Genomic DNA, 18980 nt, shown 5'->3' with positions numbered 1-18980 from the left:
TAGTTTCTTTGTTCACACAACATTTATTTGACACGGCACAATACAAATTAATGTTTTACGAAGCCAATTAAGTATAATGCCTTATGGTCTGAAATATCTTATAAGCTAAAGGCAAATTTTTTATCCTCGCTGCCGACTACGAGCTGGAACTAAATCTATTACTAAACTAACATGGTTTTTTTATCCGAGATTCGTTTCGCTGTTAAATGGGCACCTTGATGCTCTTCAAATAGCTACAAACAAGTAGCATGTAAGGCAAGTTTCGCTGAGCGAGGATATCACGAACTGGCATATAGGGCTGTATTACTCGGGCCCTGAGGGTATCCAAAAGTAGAGATTTGGCGCCGCGGAATTCAGCACACACCCAAACCACGTGTTCAATGTCTTGATACCCCGATCCACAAACGCAATGATTACTGCTCGCCAGCCCAATACGCAGGAGATGTGCATCTAACCCGTAGTGGTTGGACATAATCCGAGACATCATGAAATCTCGTCCTACATCCAACCCCCGAAGCCAAGGTTTGGTGGGAACCTTAGGGATGATGCTGTGTAGCCACCTCCCCAGGTCTCCCTTATCCCACGAGGCCTGCCAGTTGATAAGGGTATTCTGACGTGAAAATTTAAAAAAATCATTGTAGGGGTCTGTAGTAAATATCACCGTTTGTTGCGCCCACCTTAGCCAAAGTGTCCGCTTTCTCATTGCCCGGAATGGAACAATGAGAAGGGACCCAAACTAAGGTAATCTGAGAAGATTTTTCGGATAAAGCACTCAGATGTTCCCGTATTTTCCCCAGGAAATACGGAGAGTGCCTTACATCCTTCATCGATCGGAGAGCCTCAATAGAACTGAGACTGTCCGATCCGTTGAAGATACCGAAGCCAGGAAGGTCTAGTTGCCCCATAAGACCTACAGAATTTTATTGCAATCGAATTTTTAGTTTAGAGATTATGTATCAAAATGTTAAATTCATGAAACATCATTTTCTCAGAAACCGCACAGCCGATTTGAATAAAATTGGTATCAAAAGAACGGGCTCGTTTTTTTAACCATTTGTAGGTTAATTTTATGACGATTAGACAGGTTGTTCAAAAGTAATGCAAAGAAACGTGTTTAGTTTCAAATTAAAGGTTTAGTTGCCTCATTGGTACCCATTTGATTATAACACTAGTCGTCGTACATTTCATTTGATTATAACACTAGTCGTCGAAATCGGAAAAATGATGCCCTAAAGCTCAAAATAGTTGCCCTAGAAAGATTCTAGCTTTTTAACCGTTTCCATGAAACTTGGTGCTTCTAGCCAATGTCAAAACGCGTCAATATACGTCAAAACGTCGTATAGTAATTGCTCGCCAGGTTCGTCTATTCAACGTTATGTTTACAAGAATACTCATATAGGTCTCTGAAAAAATCTTGATGACTAGAGGCACCAAAAATCACAGGTTTGGTCAAAAGCTATAATCTTTCACTTTTTCACAGTTTGACCTTCGGGGCCACACCTGTGTTGATCAGTGTAACCGGATTTTTATTTCAACCATTATGTGTTAAATTGGAAAAATAATGAAAATCTAACCTCTCAAACACTACGCGACTTATTTGAACAAAACAAGTGTCATACGAACAGGATGTTCCTTAAACATACAAAGAAACGAAACACAAAGGCTGTGCAAAACTAGCTGCTTTGATCAAAGTTCGAAATTAAGAGTCATTATGATAGAAAGAGTATTTATTAAGCAAAAAGATTATGTCAACTTCACATATTATGCCCTAATTATTCCTCCAAATACAACATCAATATTCTAAAACCAATATTCTAAATCTAAACGATTGAAATGATATCAGCAATATCAACTACGTTAAGGAATTTCATAATCAAAATAATGTATAGGGAACAGAATTTAACAATACATTATTTGAAAGGTACTGACTAAGGATGACAAACAGTATATGAGTACAATGATGTTTAGATTATACCACGACCAAAAAAATATTGAATATTTGAAACATATTGATTTAAATTATATTGTTCTATTATATTTAAAGATTTTGTTATTTGCATGTGTATGTGTTAATGTGTGTTCATATGTGTGTTTATGTTACGTTTTAAATGTTCAGCATAGTAGTGCTGTTGGCTACCAAAAATTTGTTATTTGGAATGAATAATACATCTAGCAGAAATTATCAAGGTGTATTTTTTGAAGTGTTCGTGTAATTCTATTTTAACAAATGAGAAAAATTTTGAACTACATAGCCATTACCGAAAGTAGGCCAATAGTTTCAGGATCAACATTCGAGAAGACATCGTTCATCTAGCTGGCAACCCTTAGTAATTATTAATTTTGCTTTGATTTCAGTGCTTTCCGACTACTGTGCCCCGTGGCCTAATCTCACCCCGGCAGACGGTAACCGAATTTGTGTTAAACGAACTACAATATGTTGAGAAATGTTCAATCTAGGTACAATTTTTTCCAATGAAACTCCAAATTTCATTTTTTTTAACTTGACGAACTACTGATAAATTACTCAGTTAGGATTTAGGACTTCAATTTGTATATTCATAAGAATTAATATATACCGGAATGTTTTTTGTGATTTTTTTTTATTTATTTTTTCAGCCAAATTATGTTCATTTCCTAATCCAAAAAATGATAAAACGAATCAATGTTATTTCACTATCGTTGGTGAATGTTTCATTTAAAAGTAATCAGTAGAATAGACTTCCGATGTAGATTAGTTAAACAGTATGCAGAGTGTGCACACTGAGTCAAAGTTAACAATATTTATGTATAAGTTTTGCGGGTATTTAGAATAACCCCAATCAATTGAAATTCAAACTGCCTGGCGGGTATCAAAAATCACATCACCTGGCAACGGGTTACAATATAAGAAGATTTTATAGCTGTTATTGCTGGCAAGGCTTGCCAAAAGCACCCTCAATTTCTCCCCCATAGAGTGCCAAGTGTACGCAACTAATCCAAACATATGAAACAAATTATCAATTCACAATGAAGATAAGGAAGCAATCATCTGCGGCTGTAGGAAGCTCTCAACCCTCATTCTGCTGAAATTCACTACGTGCGGGGCAGTTTCCTTTTTCCGGTTCGCCCTCCAGTAAACGGGTGATGTTGTTATTCCTATGCTTCGGATTCTATCCAATCCATGGTGACGATAACGAGGGGAGTGAAACTCTTCGAAATCTCATGACCCGCAACCGTAACGGCAATTTAATGCACACCACCGTCCTACGTAGCCAACGTCAATCTGAGCGGTTGGTCCGTCGGTACCCTGATAGATGCTTTCGGGTAGTTTTTCCAATAACAAGCGATTAACGGGACTATGTCGAATCGTTAATTTAATTTTTACTGCTGCATTCGTCATTTTACCAGGTGAATCTGCTGTTGAATCGTGACTAAAGCGGCTTGAGCTTCTTTCATAGCCTTCAGTCTGGGCCCAGATTTTCAGTTCGGTTGTGTTATGAAGTGATTAAGATTAACCTGACTTTCAAACAAGCCGCACGTGGCTCTCTTAGATTCACCGTCGGCAGGACGAGATGCCAGGGGCTGGCTCTGGTTGACACGTGCAAGTGCCGATTAATTTGCGATCTGCCTATGGCCAACGGATGGCGTGAGTGCCGATTGTTTGATTGAGCTTAAATTGGGTGATGACTTGTAGGAAAACTCCCCCTTTCATCGTTTCCTATTGTTAACGTTTACAAACGCAGGTTGGGAAAACAAATTATGATTTGTCGATTGTCGGCAGCATAAAGTCAGAGGGCAAGTGATATTCGTTTCCTCTTGTGTTGCGTGACTATATAAGACAAGGTGCACACTCCGGAACAACTTAACCTTAAAAATAAAATTGATTATAATGATTAAAAATATTTTTTTTTTGTACTTCAATTCTGTTTTTGAGGCCGCGTATTTATATTTTTAAAAGAGCAAAGGAAATATCGTATGTCTTAGGAGGTAAAATACAAAGAGATCAGATCAGATTTGTTCTAACATATTGAGCCGTTGGAAGCAGAAGTAGTACATGTGCTATGAAGTGATTTTACAGAAGACGCGGAAAAAACAATCAAACAGTAAATTAGCCTAGTAAACTGATCGTCAAAAGAGAAAAAAATATGCAGCCCTAAAGCTCGAAATAGTTGTCCTAGAAAGATAATAGCTTTTTTATCATTTCTGTGATTTTTGGAGTCCCTGGTGTATGCGGAAGTGCGCCAAAGTGTCGCATAGTATTCGCTCGCCGGGCTCGTCACTTCAAAGTTATATTTATATTTCGCCCTGTAGTAAATACGTCGAAAAAGAAAAACATTAGGGCCAGTTTTGGAAAATTGGCCTCGTCTACGTGTTAATTCCGGATCTTCCGGAGGGCTATCTGGCTCCAACTTTCCTTCAGTCATAAGACCATTTGCATTCTACTGGGCCACCTGGAAGTCGTTAAGCAAAAAAGGAATCCTCGAAAATTGACCTCCTATAATAGTTCTAAATCCTTCGATGGGTCACGTACTGACCACTTTAAATCATAGTTCAGTCAAAAAATAATTTCCTTCGAGTAATCACCGATCACGATAATCACGAGTGGTTTAGAAAAAAAAACGGAAAACTTCAGGAGCAGTTTTGAAAGTTGAATTTTTTCTGTTGTTCCGGATTCTCCGTAGTCCCCTAGTGGACACCATAAACTAGAATCCGGTCAAAAGAATATTTCCCTTGTAGTTGATCACCCTGGAATAATAAAAAATGGCGAGCTCCAGGGCCACTTTTGAAAATTGATCACTTTTACGGTATTGCCGGATCTCTCGGAAGGCAACTTCCGAAAGCTGAGCAGTGAGTTGTCATCTATATACTTAATAATTATTCCGAGTACACCAATGTGTTATCTCCTGAATTGGCCCCAGTATGCGGGTTGAACCTGAAATTGGGAATATCCCTTCTATTACGAAAAACTCACACAATTTATGCAGAACTTCGAAATGTTTGAAAAACACACATATACCAGTTTTGCTCTCAACAACTTGTATGTATGTGAGTTTATTCAGTTCTTTTGCAGATGATTTGAAATCAGATTTCAGGTCAATTGAGAGATTAATGATTTTTTCATCACTCTAGGATGGAAAAAACCTTGCTACAAATGAGTAAATGACAATTTCTTAAACTTTAATATGAATGTCGTATGCAATAAAACGTATCAAAAGTTTCTAAAGAGGCGTTTGTAGAGTGCGTGACGAATTTTTGCAGCTTACGGAACAAGGTTCTTATAAATCTTGCAGCACTGGATAGCATATACTGTTAGCTGTCAGATATAAACAAACAGTGTGGAGTAAACGTAAAGATGTCGAAACAAGAGAGTATTCGGTCAGTCGTCGACGATTCATTGCGCGCTGGTGCAAACGTAAAGGTTCGACAGCAAAGGCTTGGGAAAGTAATAAACTATCATACGCACATACCCGTAAGAAATACAACTGCCGTTTAAATACCGCTGAAAAGAGCAGGGTAAAAAGTGAAAAAATAATTTGAAAGAATTCAGCGAGGTCAATCAGGACCATGGTTCGGAAAATCGAATGTTCGAACTCCTCAATCCGGCGGGTAATGGCCAAAAACCTGCGCTACACAGAGGTAAATTTTTGAACACTGCGACCAAGGTTGTTACTCGATAACCTATCGAAAACGCCGATAACGATACCGTCTGTTATCGTTATCGACGATGACGCTTACGTCTTCAGACATTATCGTCATTGTCAAAGACGATAGCTGCCGGGCGGTACCGAATCAATAACGTTTGTTTATTAACAACCACTGCAAGACCAAGTTTTTGTATCATTAGATATATCATTATCATTAGATATATAATAATTTAGATGCATTTTAAATGCAAATATGACAATGCCACATACCTTGCTATTCATATTTGTACTGCAAAAAGCGCCTTCAAAGTTGAAACAATCAAAACTAAAACATTTATTTTCCTGGTGGGAAGCGAAACATAAACAAATAAGGAAAAGTTTCCTCCTGTTGCCTAGTGATGCTTCGGCTCCAACCCTCCGAAGTGAAAAAACGCTTCCTCACCCCGTGCCTGCTTTTTGATCAAGTCGGTACATCACTCGCTACCACAGCAGACAAAACTGACATAAGACGTTAGTTAGCTGATAACGTCTAGTGACTATCGTCATCGCCGATAGCGTTAATGTTTGAAGACGCTATCGTCTTCGTCAATAACGATACCATACGTTATCGGTAACGGCGATGACGATTGTCGACGATATTGTATCGTATTAACAACCTTGACTGCGACCAAATCATGGTGATGGGAGAATGCCAATTGAAGCTTCCTCATCATCCATCAATCCTGTAAGGAAATGTTGAATTTTGGCTCCCCTGCTGTCTCGATAGCAATCCTTAGGATTATTATATGTGTGGCGCCGTTTCCGGAAGCGTCTGTCAACAGAGATAGCAAAGGGAGGCGATTTTATTTAATGAAATAATTCACAATTCACTTGTGTTACGAGCCTAATTGGTGTAAATTTTCTGTTTACTGCAAAAATTCGTCACGTACCCTGTACAGGGTGTTCAATAAGTTTGGATACACTTTAAGAATGTGATATAAAGAAAAGCATACAAGATATTCTTTTCTGAATCAAGTTTTTATTGAGGCAGTGTTCATTTGAAGATCTCACGCGGCACGCTCCTGGTCCATCGGCATCTCATTCGAGATCTTGAATATAAGCTTTTTAAATAAACTGTTTAGCTTAAACCCTGGAACCGCCAGAAAGCTACTTAGTCTAAATCACGGGACTCCTTACCGGACACTGTCCCGCTTTTTATCATTTAAAGAAAATCGGTGTAGTGTTGAACGACACCTGCCGATTCTGCAAATCTGAACCAGAGAGTTCAGAGCATTTGCTTTGCTCTTGCGAAGCTCTTGCTTCCTCTAGGTACAACTTCTTAGGAAGTTACCTTTTAACTCCATACCAAGTGTGGAGTTCTAATCCCAAACAGGTAATTAGTTTCATCAACTCTGTTGTACCTAATTGGGGTACAGGTTTACAACAAAACAGTTCTACTCCATCATTGAGTACGAGCAATCCGTAACCTGTGCACAGTAATCGGGGCCCGCCACAAAAGACAATCAGCAAGAATGTCGCAGTGGCATTTCAGTACCCAGTGCCCTTCAGGCATACATTAGTAAAGCTTTTTAAACTGCTCCATAGTGCTCACTTTATGTTTGCTGTGCTTGGCCAGCATGTACGACTATAGGTATGTTTCGTCGTCCATTAGCAAGCATCCTTTGTACTTCGTCAGCTCCTTCTCTTACAACTTTCAAATGCGTACTTTACCCATTAGGCTTTGCTTAAGCGTCCTACTGGATTGCTTACAGGCCCTTGAAATACTACTAGGTATACAACCTTAGGATTGTATGAAACGGTGACGTGGGCCAAACATTATAACAGGAGGGAATTTTAAGTTACAAAGGCTAAAAGTCCGCAGACAGAATCAATACGTTTGTTCAGTGGCTTACGTATTTTTAATCTCAGCTTCCTCTTAACCTTTTTTTAGGAAATATGTGATTTTTATGCAAACAACATTTATTTGACAAGGCACAAGCGTATCGTTGTTGTTGAAGAAGCGCTAAGAATTTCTCGTAATGCGTCTGTAGTTGCATTTCAGTTTTTCCTTGATTGCACACGAAAAGAAGTCGTGTACCACTGCAATGATAGACAGCGAGAAACCAGCGGCGCTCTACTTCACATCTTCACATATACTGTAAGGTACTGTTGCTTCTACCAGCGTGTTTTCTTTCAAGATATCAGTTTTTATTACACACAAGCAAACAAAGGGGTACTATTGTTAGCATGGTGCTGTCCAGTTGGATCCAGATTTGAGAGTCCTGGGTTTACCCTGATTACTCTCAATACCTTCCAGTTCTGCTGCCGATCGTGTATTCCACTACGAGGCTTACTCTTATACTTCCGGGCCACGGTCATCCGTTCTCGGAAACGTTTGAGAACATCATACGCAGTTGATTTGGCGAATTCTGTCTCTGCGATTTTCAGAATGGACCACGTGGATAGTGTGAGAGTTGATAACTCTCCTAACTGGTCTCGAGGTACGATGATGGTCCAATAAGCCAGACGTCGCATGTTCGAATCCCGGTTCGGGAGAGACTGTAGGTTCAGTAGGATCATAGCGCTAGCCCCGCAATTGTCCTGTATACTAACAGTTGGCTGCGAAATCTGTATAATACACAGAAGATCGAGCTCCGGTACGGAATGTAGCACCAAGGCTTTGCTTTTTTAGAGTGGACCACGGATTGTCGACATGAGTGTGCATAATTATTTTTCTTCTTTCGTCTTCCATTTAGCATAACTTTTTTCAAACTGCTCGTATTGAAATGAAACTTTGGAATAAATAGTGAATAGTTTTCAAGCAAATGGCTGTCAAAACATTTTAAATCCGACGACTAGGGGCGCCTGTTCCTTAAGTTTCAACACTTAAATAAATAATAATCGTAATATTTATCATATCATTTGAATTTTGAACATTCTTACTTTGAAATGATATGTTCTATTACGTTGAAAATCCGCCAGTTTGTAACATTTCAAACAACAAGAAATAAAACACCTGTGCGAGAAGCGCAAAGGTGGTATAGGGGTAAACAGGGTAAGACCGCCCTGCGGGGCAAGACCGCCTATCATAGTTTTACTGCCAAGTTATATAACAATTGAAAAATTTCCTTAGCAGACACGTTACAATATAATTACATAACGTTTTGCACCCTTTTCTGCTTTGATAGTGCGCGAACGGTCACAGAAATAATCAAAAACAACCTTTCAGCTGGCAACCGGTCAATGCGCTATTGTTTTGCGGTAACGGAACTTAAGGTTTTTCTGCCTAAAAATCTATTATTTTGTTTGTGAATATACGTTTATTCGGTTGCCTGAACCTGTCTTCTTTCGGAAATATCGAAAACCGTGAGTAATCTTGCAATTTTGACTACTTTTTCGGTGGAATATGAAAATGTTCCTTCGGGGGTAATGCCGCCCACTATACATGGGTAAAACCGCATTGTATACAACTGTTTGTTGTTCTACTTCCAGACCCAAATGCCTCGACACTACAAAGGGAATGTTGAGAGGATCAAGTAAAGCAATTTCAAGCCACATAAGACAACGAAGTAAATCGACCGTTTTCGATTTGGTTTGAGCTTTTCTAGTAATATTTTTTTACCTAGATTAATTTTTGAACAAAAGTAAACTCGTGTAATAATGGTATTAATGAACGAAAATAATTTTAAAACCAGGACGGTTTGTTTGATCGGCATGAAGCCTTTAGCAGAGTTGAAAATAGTATGGACAACCATTCGAAAAAAGCATACACTTTAAAAAAGTTTAAAGGAAAGATAAAAAAATAGAATTAAAAAAAAATTGAAATTTATTTCAAAATAGTCCTGTTTTTGCCTGCAAAATCTATAAAAAGTTAGCTAAACTTTGATGGTTGTTGAATCATGGATTAAAAAGAAGTTTAATAGCTCAAATTTTGCAAAGAAAACATTTTTTGGCCTGTTTCTTGATAAGTATAGAGTCGTTTGTGAAGTTTCAGATAATAATTTTGTTCTTTAAAAACAGAAAAAAAAGTTAAAATATGAATAAACAAGTTAATAATTATTATAATTACTCTATACATGATAAATTTTCGGAAAAATCATACAGACAGGTTTAATGGGTGTTCATTCTTAGCTTGACGGCAGACACCTTATCAAAAACTGAATATCTTGAAAAACCCCAATTCTGAAAAATCTATTTATTGTGAAAACCACAATAAGTTACCTAAACATTGATTTGAACTCGGATAATAAAAAAATAAAAAAAAATAAAACTTAGAAAAAAAAATTGTTTTCTTCAGATTTTTTACAGTGTATACTTTTTTATGAAGAAAAAATACCATCTAAAACTTTGCCAAAGACGCTATACCGATAAATTCATTCGTTCTGGCCCTAAAAATATTTGTTATCCTCAACAGATGGTGGGCGATCTTACCCCACTGGTGGGCGGGCTTACCCCGCATGAAAAAGATCTGCACATTTTCAATGCTTTTTTAAAATTTTTTAAATTTTTTAAAAGCTAGAAAATAAACAAAAATATTTCAGTACTTAGATTTACTATAGTACTTTTTCGATGCGGGTATTGAATAGAAGAGCATCTTAGCATAGGAAAAACTCAATTGCAGCCGCAACCTTTTCTTCTATAAACAGAATTGCTTAAGGGGGCGGTCTTACCCCGCTTACCCCTATATAAGTTGGTTCTCTCCAGGTTTTGATAATTTAGGTTAAGTATAAAATTGTTCCGAAAACAGACCACCGCTGAAAATGCCCATATAGTTCTCTGCAATTTAAGTCTAGTAATCAGAAATTACAAGATCTGACATCGGAATATAACCTGAACTTTACTTTACTTTCAAACATATGCGTGCAACTTTGCACTGGTAGTTGGGAACAGTGTTTTTACGTAAGAAATTCCCCCTGACGGAAGTGAATCATTTCTTCTTCACACACATTGAACAACTCGTATACGAATTTCAGGGAATATTGAACTTTAGAGAAATGATTGCTATTACATTCACTCTTGAAGAAATTCCTATCATCTGCACTCATATAGAGTAAACAAATTGAAGGTTTCAGCACCGTAACTCCAACAGAGCGAATTCTAGAGTAATTTGCGATTAGGGCACAACTAGCAAAATGTAAACATTGGGGAATATCACTTTGAAAACTTACAAGTACATTTGGAAATCGTGATTCATATAAAAGTGAATAAAATTAACTGTGATACCAAAAATCTACGTAGCATGAACCTATTTTATAGTTTCTCAACAATACTGCATTAAATTTGTGCATTTATGTTTAAATGTAATGTATATGATCTTTATAATGTACGTGGACTGTTTGAATTAAGCCTGTAAGCTACATGCCTAGCAATTTTTAATAACTAATATTGCTTCTGCTATTTCTTTTTAGAGTATACAATAATTAACAGATAACGATCATCAACGCCAAAGCAAACGAGGTTTGTTTAAAATTCATTACGAAGTGTTTAAACTGCCAAAAACCGGCCTTCCGCCCAATAACGTTGGTACCGTTAGAGATGCTGAGCTATGTCTTGATCTTTACCTCTGTCTTCGTTTCTCGCTACTTGACGTTTATTTTCATATTCATATACCCGTGTTCGGTTTCCGCCCCTTTTGTCACTAGCGGAAAATTCATCTTCCATATCGCATTCTCGAGATCTTAGTGTAACCCCTTTTCTCCGGCAACCACTTGAAATTCGCGAAAATTTGTCCTTTCGCTATTGCCTTCACTGCCTAGTTGTCAGTTCGAGTGGGTATGAATTTTGAACATTCATACCTTGCAAGCCCTTAACGTTCAAATGTTCTCCTTTTTTGTCGTTTTATATCTTGAAGACGTTACGCTTTATCTTCCTTTTTCGCAGTTTTTCACCCTGTACAGCGAAAGCAATATTTTCACCCTGCAAGTTTATGCTAATGTTTGCCACCCATCCACCCGTCGCCAAAACTTAAGGAAAAATGACTACGTCCGTGATTTTTGTGGTCGTTTTTCATAGAGCTGAAACTTTCCTTACAGTGGTAGAATGCGACATGGTAAATACATCAGACATTTAATGGCGACCTTCTCCCATTCTTACTTACCTTTCCTTTTCCGGTTGGTGTAAAGAGCGTAATTGCTAGTGCGTACAGCCGACAGACAAATGATGCTAATTGTTATTGAATAAATCAGTATTGAGTTTGTACTGGTGCTTCTCTCCGCCTTTATGCATCTGCATGAATCATGAATATATTGAAACATATCGTTATGTACTCGTTTATGATTTTACTGTTTATTTCCATTTTTTTTTCGTTTTTAGTTACCACATTCTATACTTTTCAAATTCAATACAAACTTATCAGTAAACTTTATGCATTGTTTGGAGCTTGCATTTATTCTTTACCGTGTGTTTGTCTTCTATAGCTTATCTCTTATCGATACGAATCAATTTAAATAACTTTGTCTTTATTAATTTAAATTGTCCCTTTAATTATTTTACCACGCTCGAGTCTTTTAATAAAACTGCAATATTTTCGTTAAAAAGCTTTCATTCTATGTTGAACGGGAAATTACACTCGTGTTCTGCTTATTTTCATACTGTCAGTTATTTTTGTATTATTGGCAACGTTTACGTGTCTGGCTGAGAAGGGTTTGACGCTACATGATTCTCTACCAACTGTCTTGAATTTTCCAATTGTTTATGTACATATGATTTGTTTTGTAACAGGTGTTCTTCAATTGCTAGACCACGCGATTAATGCACGAATCAAGTCAAGTCTGTTTTCAATCCTAGGATCTGTAAATGAAGATTTTTTTGATTTTTTGGATTTAGTGTACCATTCTTTTAAAGATAGCTGTTATTTACACAGTACTTCGATTAGCATTCATTTTGCACCTGTTGCTTGTAGGGAACTACATTTGATGATTTCTTCAGTTACTTTAAGCACATTTTCTACACTTTTATGAATTTAGGAAAATTATCATTAATTTATTATCGAGTGAGTACGTTTGGATGTTAAAGAAAAGAGATGTTTCACAATGTGTTTAGATTGATAAAACGGGTAAAAAAAGCATAGAAGCTTGGCCGTAATGTTCATGCAGTATAAAAATGCAAACATACGATATAAATCAAAATCAATACATTTTCGCACAATTTTCATAGCGATGACAGCTTGAACCCATATGAGCCGTTGAGAGCAAAAGTGGTACATGAGCCATTTTTACACTTTTTGGGTTTTTTGCATAAATTGATGCAGAACGCAATAACGTACTAGAATATCCAAGAAAAACCGAGATCTGATAACCTAAACCAAAGTTATAGCCAGAACAACTTTTGGTAATTAACATAATCACCATTTCGGTTAGGGCAAAAGTGGTACATGTCCAGTCTGTGCATATTAGATGAATTGTAAGTCGAGATCTTAGGATATAGAACAATCATGTCTTTAGCAAAGTTGGTCAAGTGATTGAGTACTTTCAGATGAAGATCTGTCTGTTTTGGAATTTTCTCACTACGTGGCGCTAGTGTACCCGTGACTATTTTGTAACAGAAAGAGTTTCATCTATTTCAGTATCAACTCGTATGCTGTGGCCAATTTAAAAGATAACTCTCTGAGGTCTTTGATATAGATATATATTTACACACTGGACCCAGGTTTGGCTTTAGGCAGGCCACCGATAGCCTTCCGGAAGATCAAGAAATATCGTAATTGAGGTCAATTTCCTAAAGCGATTCTAGAGCTTCCTTATTTTTTCGAAACTGCTTCTGCGGGATTGACTAGAAACGAAATGTGTTCCTAAAGCTTCCTGTTTTTTTTTTCGAGACCAATTCTAGAAGGAAAATGATCTTTTAACAAAATATGCTTCAAGATGGCCACCACGTGAACCACCGGTACTACCATAAAAGAGATTAATTTTTAAGAACAGTCCCACTTTTTTCTAAACCACTCCCAGATGAAAATAAATGATCTCATGACAGAATGTCACTCAAATTTACCATCAGATAGCCCTCCGAAAGATCTGGAGTTACCGTAAACGAGATTATTTTGAAAAACAGGTTCTAGTCCCATCTGGATACGGTGTATATTTTTCCAAGGCTGTTTCATATTTTCAGTTCACTCATTTGTCGCTTCTATAACTACATACAGTGTCTGCTTTAATGAACAGGTTCTAGTATTTTCCGTGTTTTTTTTTTTTCGAAACTATCACATGCAAAAATATACCATAATATCAAAGAAAAGCGGAGATCTGATAACCAGAGTTATAGCCAAAATAATTTTCAGTTTTCCTCTTCTACGGTATTTCTGGATCCGGAGGGCAACCGGTAGTCTACCGAAAGTTGAATCTGGGTCCATCGTGTAGTTATTATCGACCAAATAGCAATTCTAAAGATACCAGGGTATTTTCCTTTGAATTGGCCCCAGTCGATCTAGATTATTTAAAATGTCTTCTGTTACATATACACTAGCGCCACAAAGTGACAGAATTCCTTAACAAACAGATCATCATTCTATAGTACTCAATCACTTGAACAACTCTGCTGAAGACATGAATGTTCTATGTTTTAAGATTAGCGAGCTATAATGCATCCTTCATGCTCACTGGACATGTACCACTTTTGCTCTCAAAGTTTTCTGGTTGTCATTGTTTTTTCCATAGAACAAAAGTGGTACATGTTTTTCCATTGAAGTTTGTGCAAGTTTCTCAACCAGAACTCGTTATGCTTTCATGTGCCGCCTTTTGAAACCTTTCCAGCAATGATTTGGTGCAGTTGTTGGGAAAAATTGTTGAAAATAATTTACTATTTGAGTATTTCCGTTTATCGCGTCCCCTGAAAAATTTACTTAATGGCACATGTACCACTTTTGCTCTCAACGGCTCATATATTTGTTGCACAATAATTCGAAAGTTTGGCAAACTTGTAGAAAGCATCTATTTCACATTTACGTTAGATTTGAATGAATTTTCGGATCGTATTTCCGAGTACTAAGGAAACGGAGGTATTTTGGTCCACCTGCGAACATTTTTCACTTTTTCTCTGACGAATTCAATGCATATTAGAAAACTAGGTAGGCACCATTTAAATAACACATCTGAAAAAAAAAATAGTGCACTGTTGTTTTCGGCAAAATACTGACCTTATTTTTTTTTTGCTCGCTTATTTTCCGTCGGTCTAGTTCCGCCACTGTTGTGGCCAATCACCGACGCCCAGGGAGGCGACTCCATACCCAGGACCCTAACTCACGACCCGTTTATTAACGGACCGGCGCCAACGGCTTCACTTCCTCATGCGATGGAAGGCGTGATCCCAGAGATTTTTCGCCTCAGAAAATCTCCCGGTGTCGGCTAGGATTGAATCTAGACCAGTTGGGTTGGTTGTGAGTGGATCACGCCACCTCACAACCATCGACACCTATGTCGGCGGTGGGATTCGAACCCAGGCGTCGAGCGTGGTTGGCGGAGACGTTACCAACCACACTAGGCCCCCGCATACTGACCTTAGTTAGCATTAATTTTTCAAATCAGTTCACGCTTGTTCGTAATCATGACTGAGTCGATTTAAGTCAACTTGTAACAAATATGCATGCTTTTCAAACAATGCAATGTTGTAATAATATCAATGAGATCCTAAAGAAACAGTTTGTAGTTTCTTACAGGTACAAAATATTGCTAAAATAGTAATTATACCCTATCCCGGGGAACAGAATCTATTTTTACCCAAAATGATGAATTTCAAACTCTTATTACTTATCAACTATATATGCACAATTGACACAAACTGTATTGCATATTAAGGATCATTTTGTTTATATGCATTTATATGCCAGTTGATGCCATATGGCATCACCCGCCGGAAAAGAGTTAAGGCATGGTCAAAATATGTTCATCTTTATCCAGAGATATCACCAAACCAAGCTTTGGCAGTTCTATATTTACCATTCAGAGCAGCAGTTTGCAGTGATTTACAGGTAATTGTCTACGAAAACGCTCTAAATTCGATCTCTATATGTCTATTTGTCTCTATATGTCTTAAATTGCGAAAACTCCACGGCTATTCTGAAGTCGCAGGCGTTTACTCTGGAAACTAATTCCTCGATTTTCGTTCATGCTCCACTTGGGACTGAAATGTATGCTGCAAGGGACCACCTACTGCTTTTAGGTGTCCATGTGGATTATGGGTGTCTTTTTCAAATCCACTTTTCCTATTCTAAAAAGATCAATGATAATCCAATATATGACTGAAATCTAGTCCAAAATATGTCCACAAACGGTTCGAAATATAGGCGGTAGAACAAAATAGGTTTCGATGACCGGCCAAAATATTGGTAGTCCAAAATAATCTTTAGTACTTCACAGAAATTTTGATATTCCTAGTTTTTGTTTTTAATAAATAAAACCACTATCTGCAGTTAGGGGAGCTCGTAACCTCATGGATACGGAGTCCGCTTTGGCATGCGATTGGGTATGAGTTCAAACCTCAATAGAACCTAACCGTTGCACAACCACTACCTGAAGTAAACTAAAATACCTCCGTTGCTCTAGGTACCGGGAATTGTTCTTATTAAATACGTAGAGTCATGGTAAGCTGATTGACTGGTTCATTGACACAATATACCTAATACGAAATCAAACTGATTGGTGTAAAGTTATGCAAAAAATATATCATAAAGTAATGATAACAAGAAGGGTTTTCCGGAGAAGTATGTTCTTCTGACTTTCCAATGAATTTTGTTAAAGATTATTTGACTAATTTACAGCAATTCCCTGTATGCATCAGTGCCTATGAAATCTTTAAGACTTTTACAATAAAAATTATTAGCGTAAGCAATGTGCCATATAGAGTATCCCTGCCAAATAATTACCCCGTTAATTCACCCGGGTTGCATTTTTGAGCAGATTAGATTTTATTCATATGTGTTTAGCAGACCTTTGATTTAATGTTCCTCCATTATAATTTCCTATTGCGATCCAGTCGATGTATGTGTCGTTTGTATTTATGCTTGTTTTGATGGCCGGTTGGTGTTCTAGATGGTTTACACTTTAAGAAGACTATAGTAACAATTGTACTTAGCTCTCAAATCCAGAGATTTCTCCTTAATGTCCGTTTGCTTGCAATCTATCCTAGGTTTAGCCTACGACGGGTATTGCAAGTAATTCCAAACATCCGAAGTAATCTTATTATCTAAGTTATATGTACAGTTTCAGTAAGTGCCTCATTGATATTAAATGAGAAAAATATTTCTACAGTGTATCTAAAATATATTAATTTATAAAATTAAGTAAAAAGAACTATCTTGAGAGCTAACAGTATTTGTTTTACATGATCCGCATGGGAACAAAAAGTGAACACCCTAGTTTTAATTGAGAAAAACCTAACAAATCAACTAATATTACCAGGCTCGGGTTTGTAATGGTAGATAGCTTCCGCACTGCTGCTGATGACTGTTGGCCATGAAGTTGTTCTGGTTCCGGTAGGCCATAGCCAAGCTGTTGGACATCAGACTATTATTGCACGGCTGCTGCAGCATTTGACCGGTCACATTATGGCTACTGTTGTACGGCGAAAGTAGCGTCGCGGAGGGCGTGTCGGGCGAGTGGGTGTTATTGGAGTCACTGGTGAGAATTACACTAGAACCACCCCCTCCACTACCACCAACACCACCACCACCCCCACCACCACTGCCACCAGTTGTTAGAGAACTATTGCTGCCGCTTACTTGCTGCTGCTGTTGAGCCTGATGTTGCTGTTGCTGTTGTTGTTGTTGAGCAGAAGAGCTGGAATTAGAGCCGCCGGAACACGGCTTGCCATCTTTAACTAGTACTGGTACGGCCACACGTCGTGGTGAGCTGGCTGACTGGATGAAAAACAAAGACTGTGTTAGTGAGGGTCCTCGAAGAGATAATTGGGAAGTTATATAAACGCAACTGCGGGTGTTTTTATCTATTTCTCAGAAAGGTATAGCAAGCACTGCATAAACCAAAGTTTAAAACAGGCCGAATTTCTGCTCAGTTGACGAGTTCTTAATGAAAAATGTAAGTACCTAAATGCTAATGAATTAAATCATATTTTTGCCTTTCTCCTAGAAAGGTATAACAATCACTTGCAAAACCGAAAGTATAAAAGTGTTCCAAAGGGCCGAATGGCATATATCACTCGACTCAGCTCGACGAACTGAGCATTTTCTCTCTGTGTGTGTGTGTGTGTGTGTGTGTGTGTGTGTGTGTGTGTGTGTGTGTGTGTGTGTGTGCAGATTTTTATTCTCACTCACTTTTCTCAGAGATGGCTGGACCGATTTTTATGAAATTAATTGCAAATGAAAGGTCTTGTTGCCCCATAAGACCCTATTGAATTTTATTGTAATCGGATTTTTAGTTTAAAAGTTATGTTTAAAAATGTGAAAATCACGAAACAACAATATCTCAGAAAATACACAACCGATTTGAACAACAATTGGTCTCAAAAGAACGAGCTACCTAAAAAACTCTTAACTTTTGGATTTTATGAAGATTGAACATGTGGTTCAAAAGTTATGGAAAGAAACGTGTTCTGAAGACTGTTTAATTTCACTCATGTCTCTCAGAGATGGCTGTACCGATTTTCATAAAATCAGTGTCAAATGGAAGGTCCAGTTGCCCCATAAGACCCTATTGATTTGTTTGCAATCGGACTGTTACTTTGCCTGTTATGTTTAAAAATGTGAAATCCAGCTATGCAAAGGAACATATTCCGAAGACTACTTGGACTCACTCACTTTTCTCAGAGATGGCCGACCCGATTTCCACAAAATTAGTGTCAAATTAATGGTCTAGCTGCCTCAGAAGACCCTATTGAATTTTACTGTAATCGAACTGTAACTTCATTTGTAATGTACCGACTTGTGAAAATCATGAAACTTCATTATCTCAGAAACTACACAACCGATTTGATTATTATTATCAGATGAGCGGGATAGTTAAGGGTTAACTGATGAAATATGATTGAACACGTGGTTTCAAAGTTTGGCTGCCCTACACGTTCCCATTTCATTTGATTATAATCGAACTTAAGCAACCGTTATGTATTAAATTGTTAATAAAACAACGAATGTCTATTATCTCAAAGATTACATGACTTATTTGAACATAACTAGTGTCATACGAACGAGTCATCTCTCAAACTTACAAATAACAAACTTCATAACAATTTGATATGTGGCTCAAAAGTTATGGAAAGAAGAGAAATTCAAATACTATTCAAAACTATACCTGCTTTGATCGATATATGTGGCCTCAACATAATTTAAATGTGATATCGTACTATTTGAACGTTCTAAATTCATTGATTCCTTGCAATGTGTTAAAAATCTGCAAATGCACGACGAATCGGTCATAGGATATGATCAAA

At 37.5% G+C, this 18980-nt stretch overlaps 1 protein-coding gene across 1 annotated transcript in view; it reads right to left on the bottom strand.

The window, feature by feature from the left end:
• Positions 1–11861: 11861 nt before the first annotated feature.
• The window catches only part of LOC129723805 (homeobox protein Nkx-2.4), a 79309-nt gene continuing 72190 nt past the window's right edge, over positions 11862–18980 (bottom strand). The window contains exon 6 of the mRNA XM_055678250.1: positions 11862–17451. Within this exon, the coding sequence (XP_055534225.1) occupies positions 16987–17451 (465 nt within the window). The 3' untranslated portion in view covers positions 11862–16986. The remainder of the gene's footprint in view (positions 17452–18980) is intronic.

Source organism: Wyeomyia smithii, chromosome 1 (genome assembly GCF_029784165.1).
Source record: "Wyeomyia smithii strain HCP4-BCI-WySm-NY-G18 chromosome 1, ASM2978416v1, whole genome shotgun sequence".
NCBI classification, from domain to species: domain Eukaryota; kingdom Metazoa; phylum Arthropoda; class Insecta; order Diptera; family Culicidae; genus Wyeomyia; species Wyeomyia smithii.
Note: the sequence above shows the minus strand (reverse complement) of the source record. Positions and strands in the feature narration are given on the sequence as shown.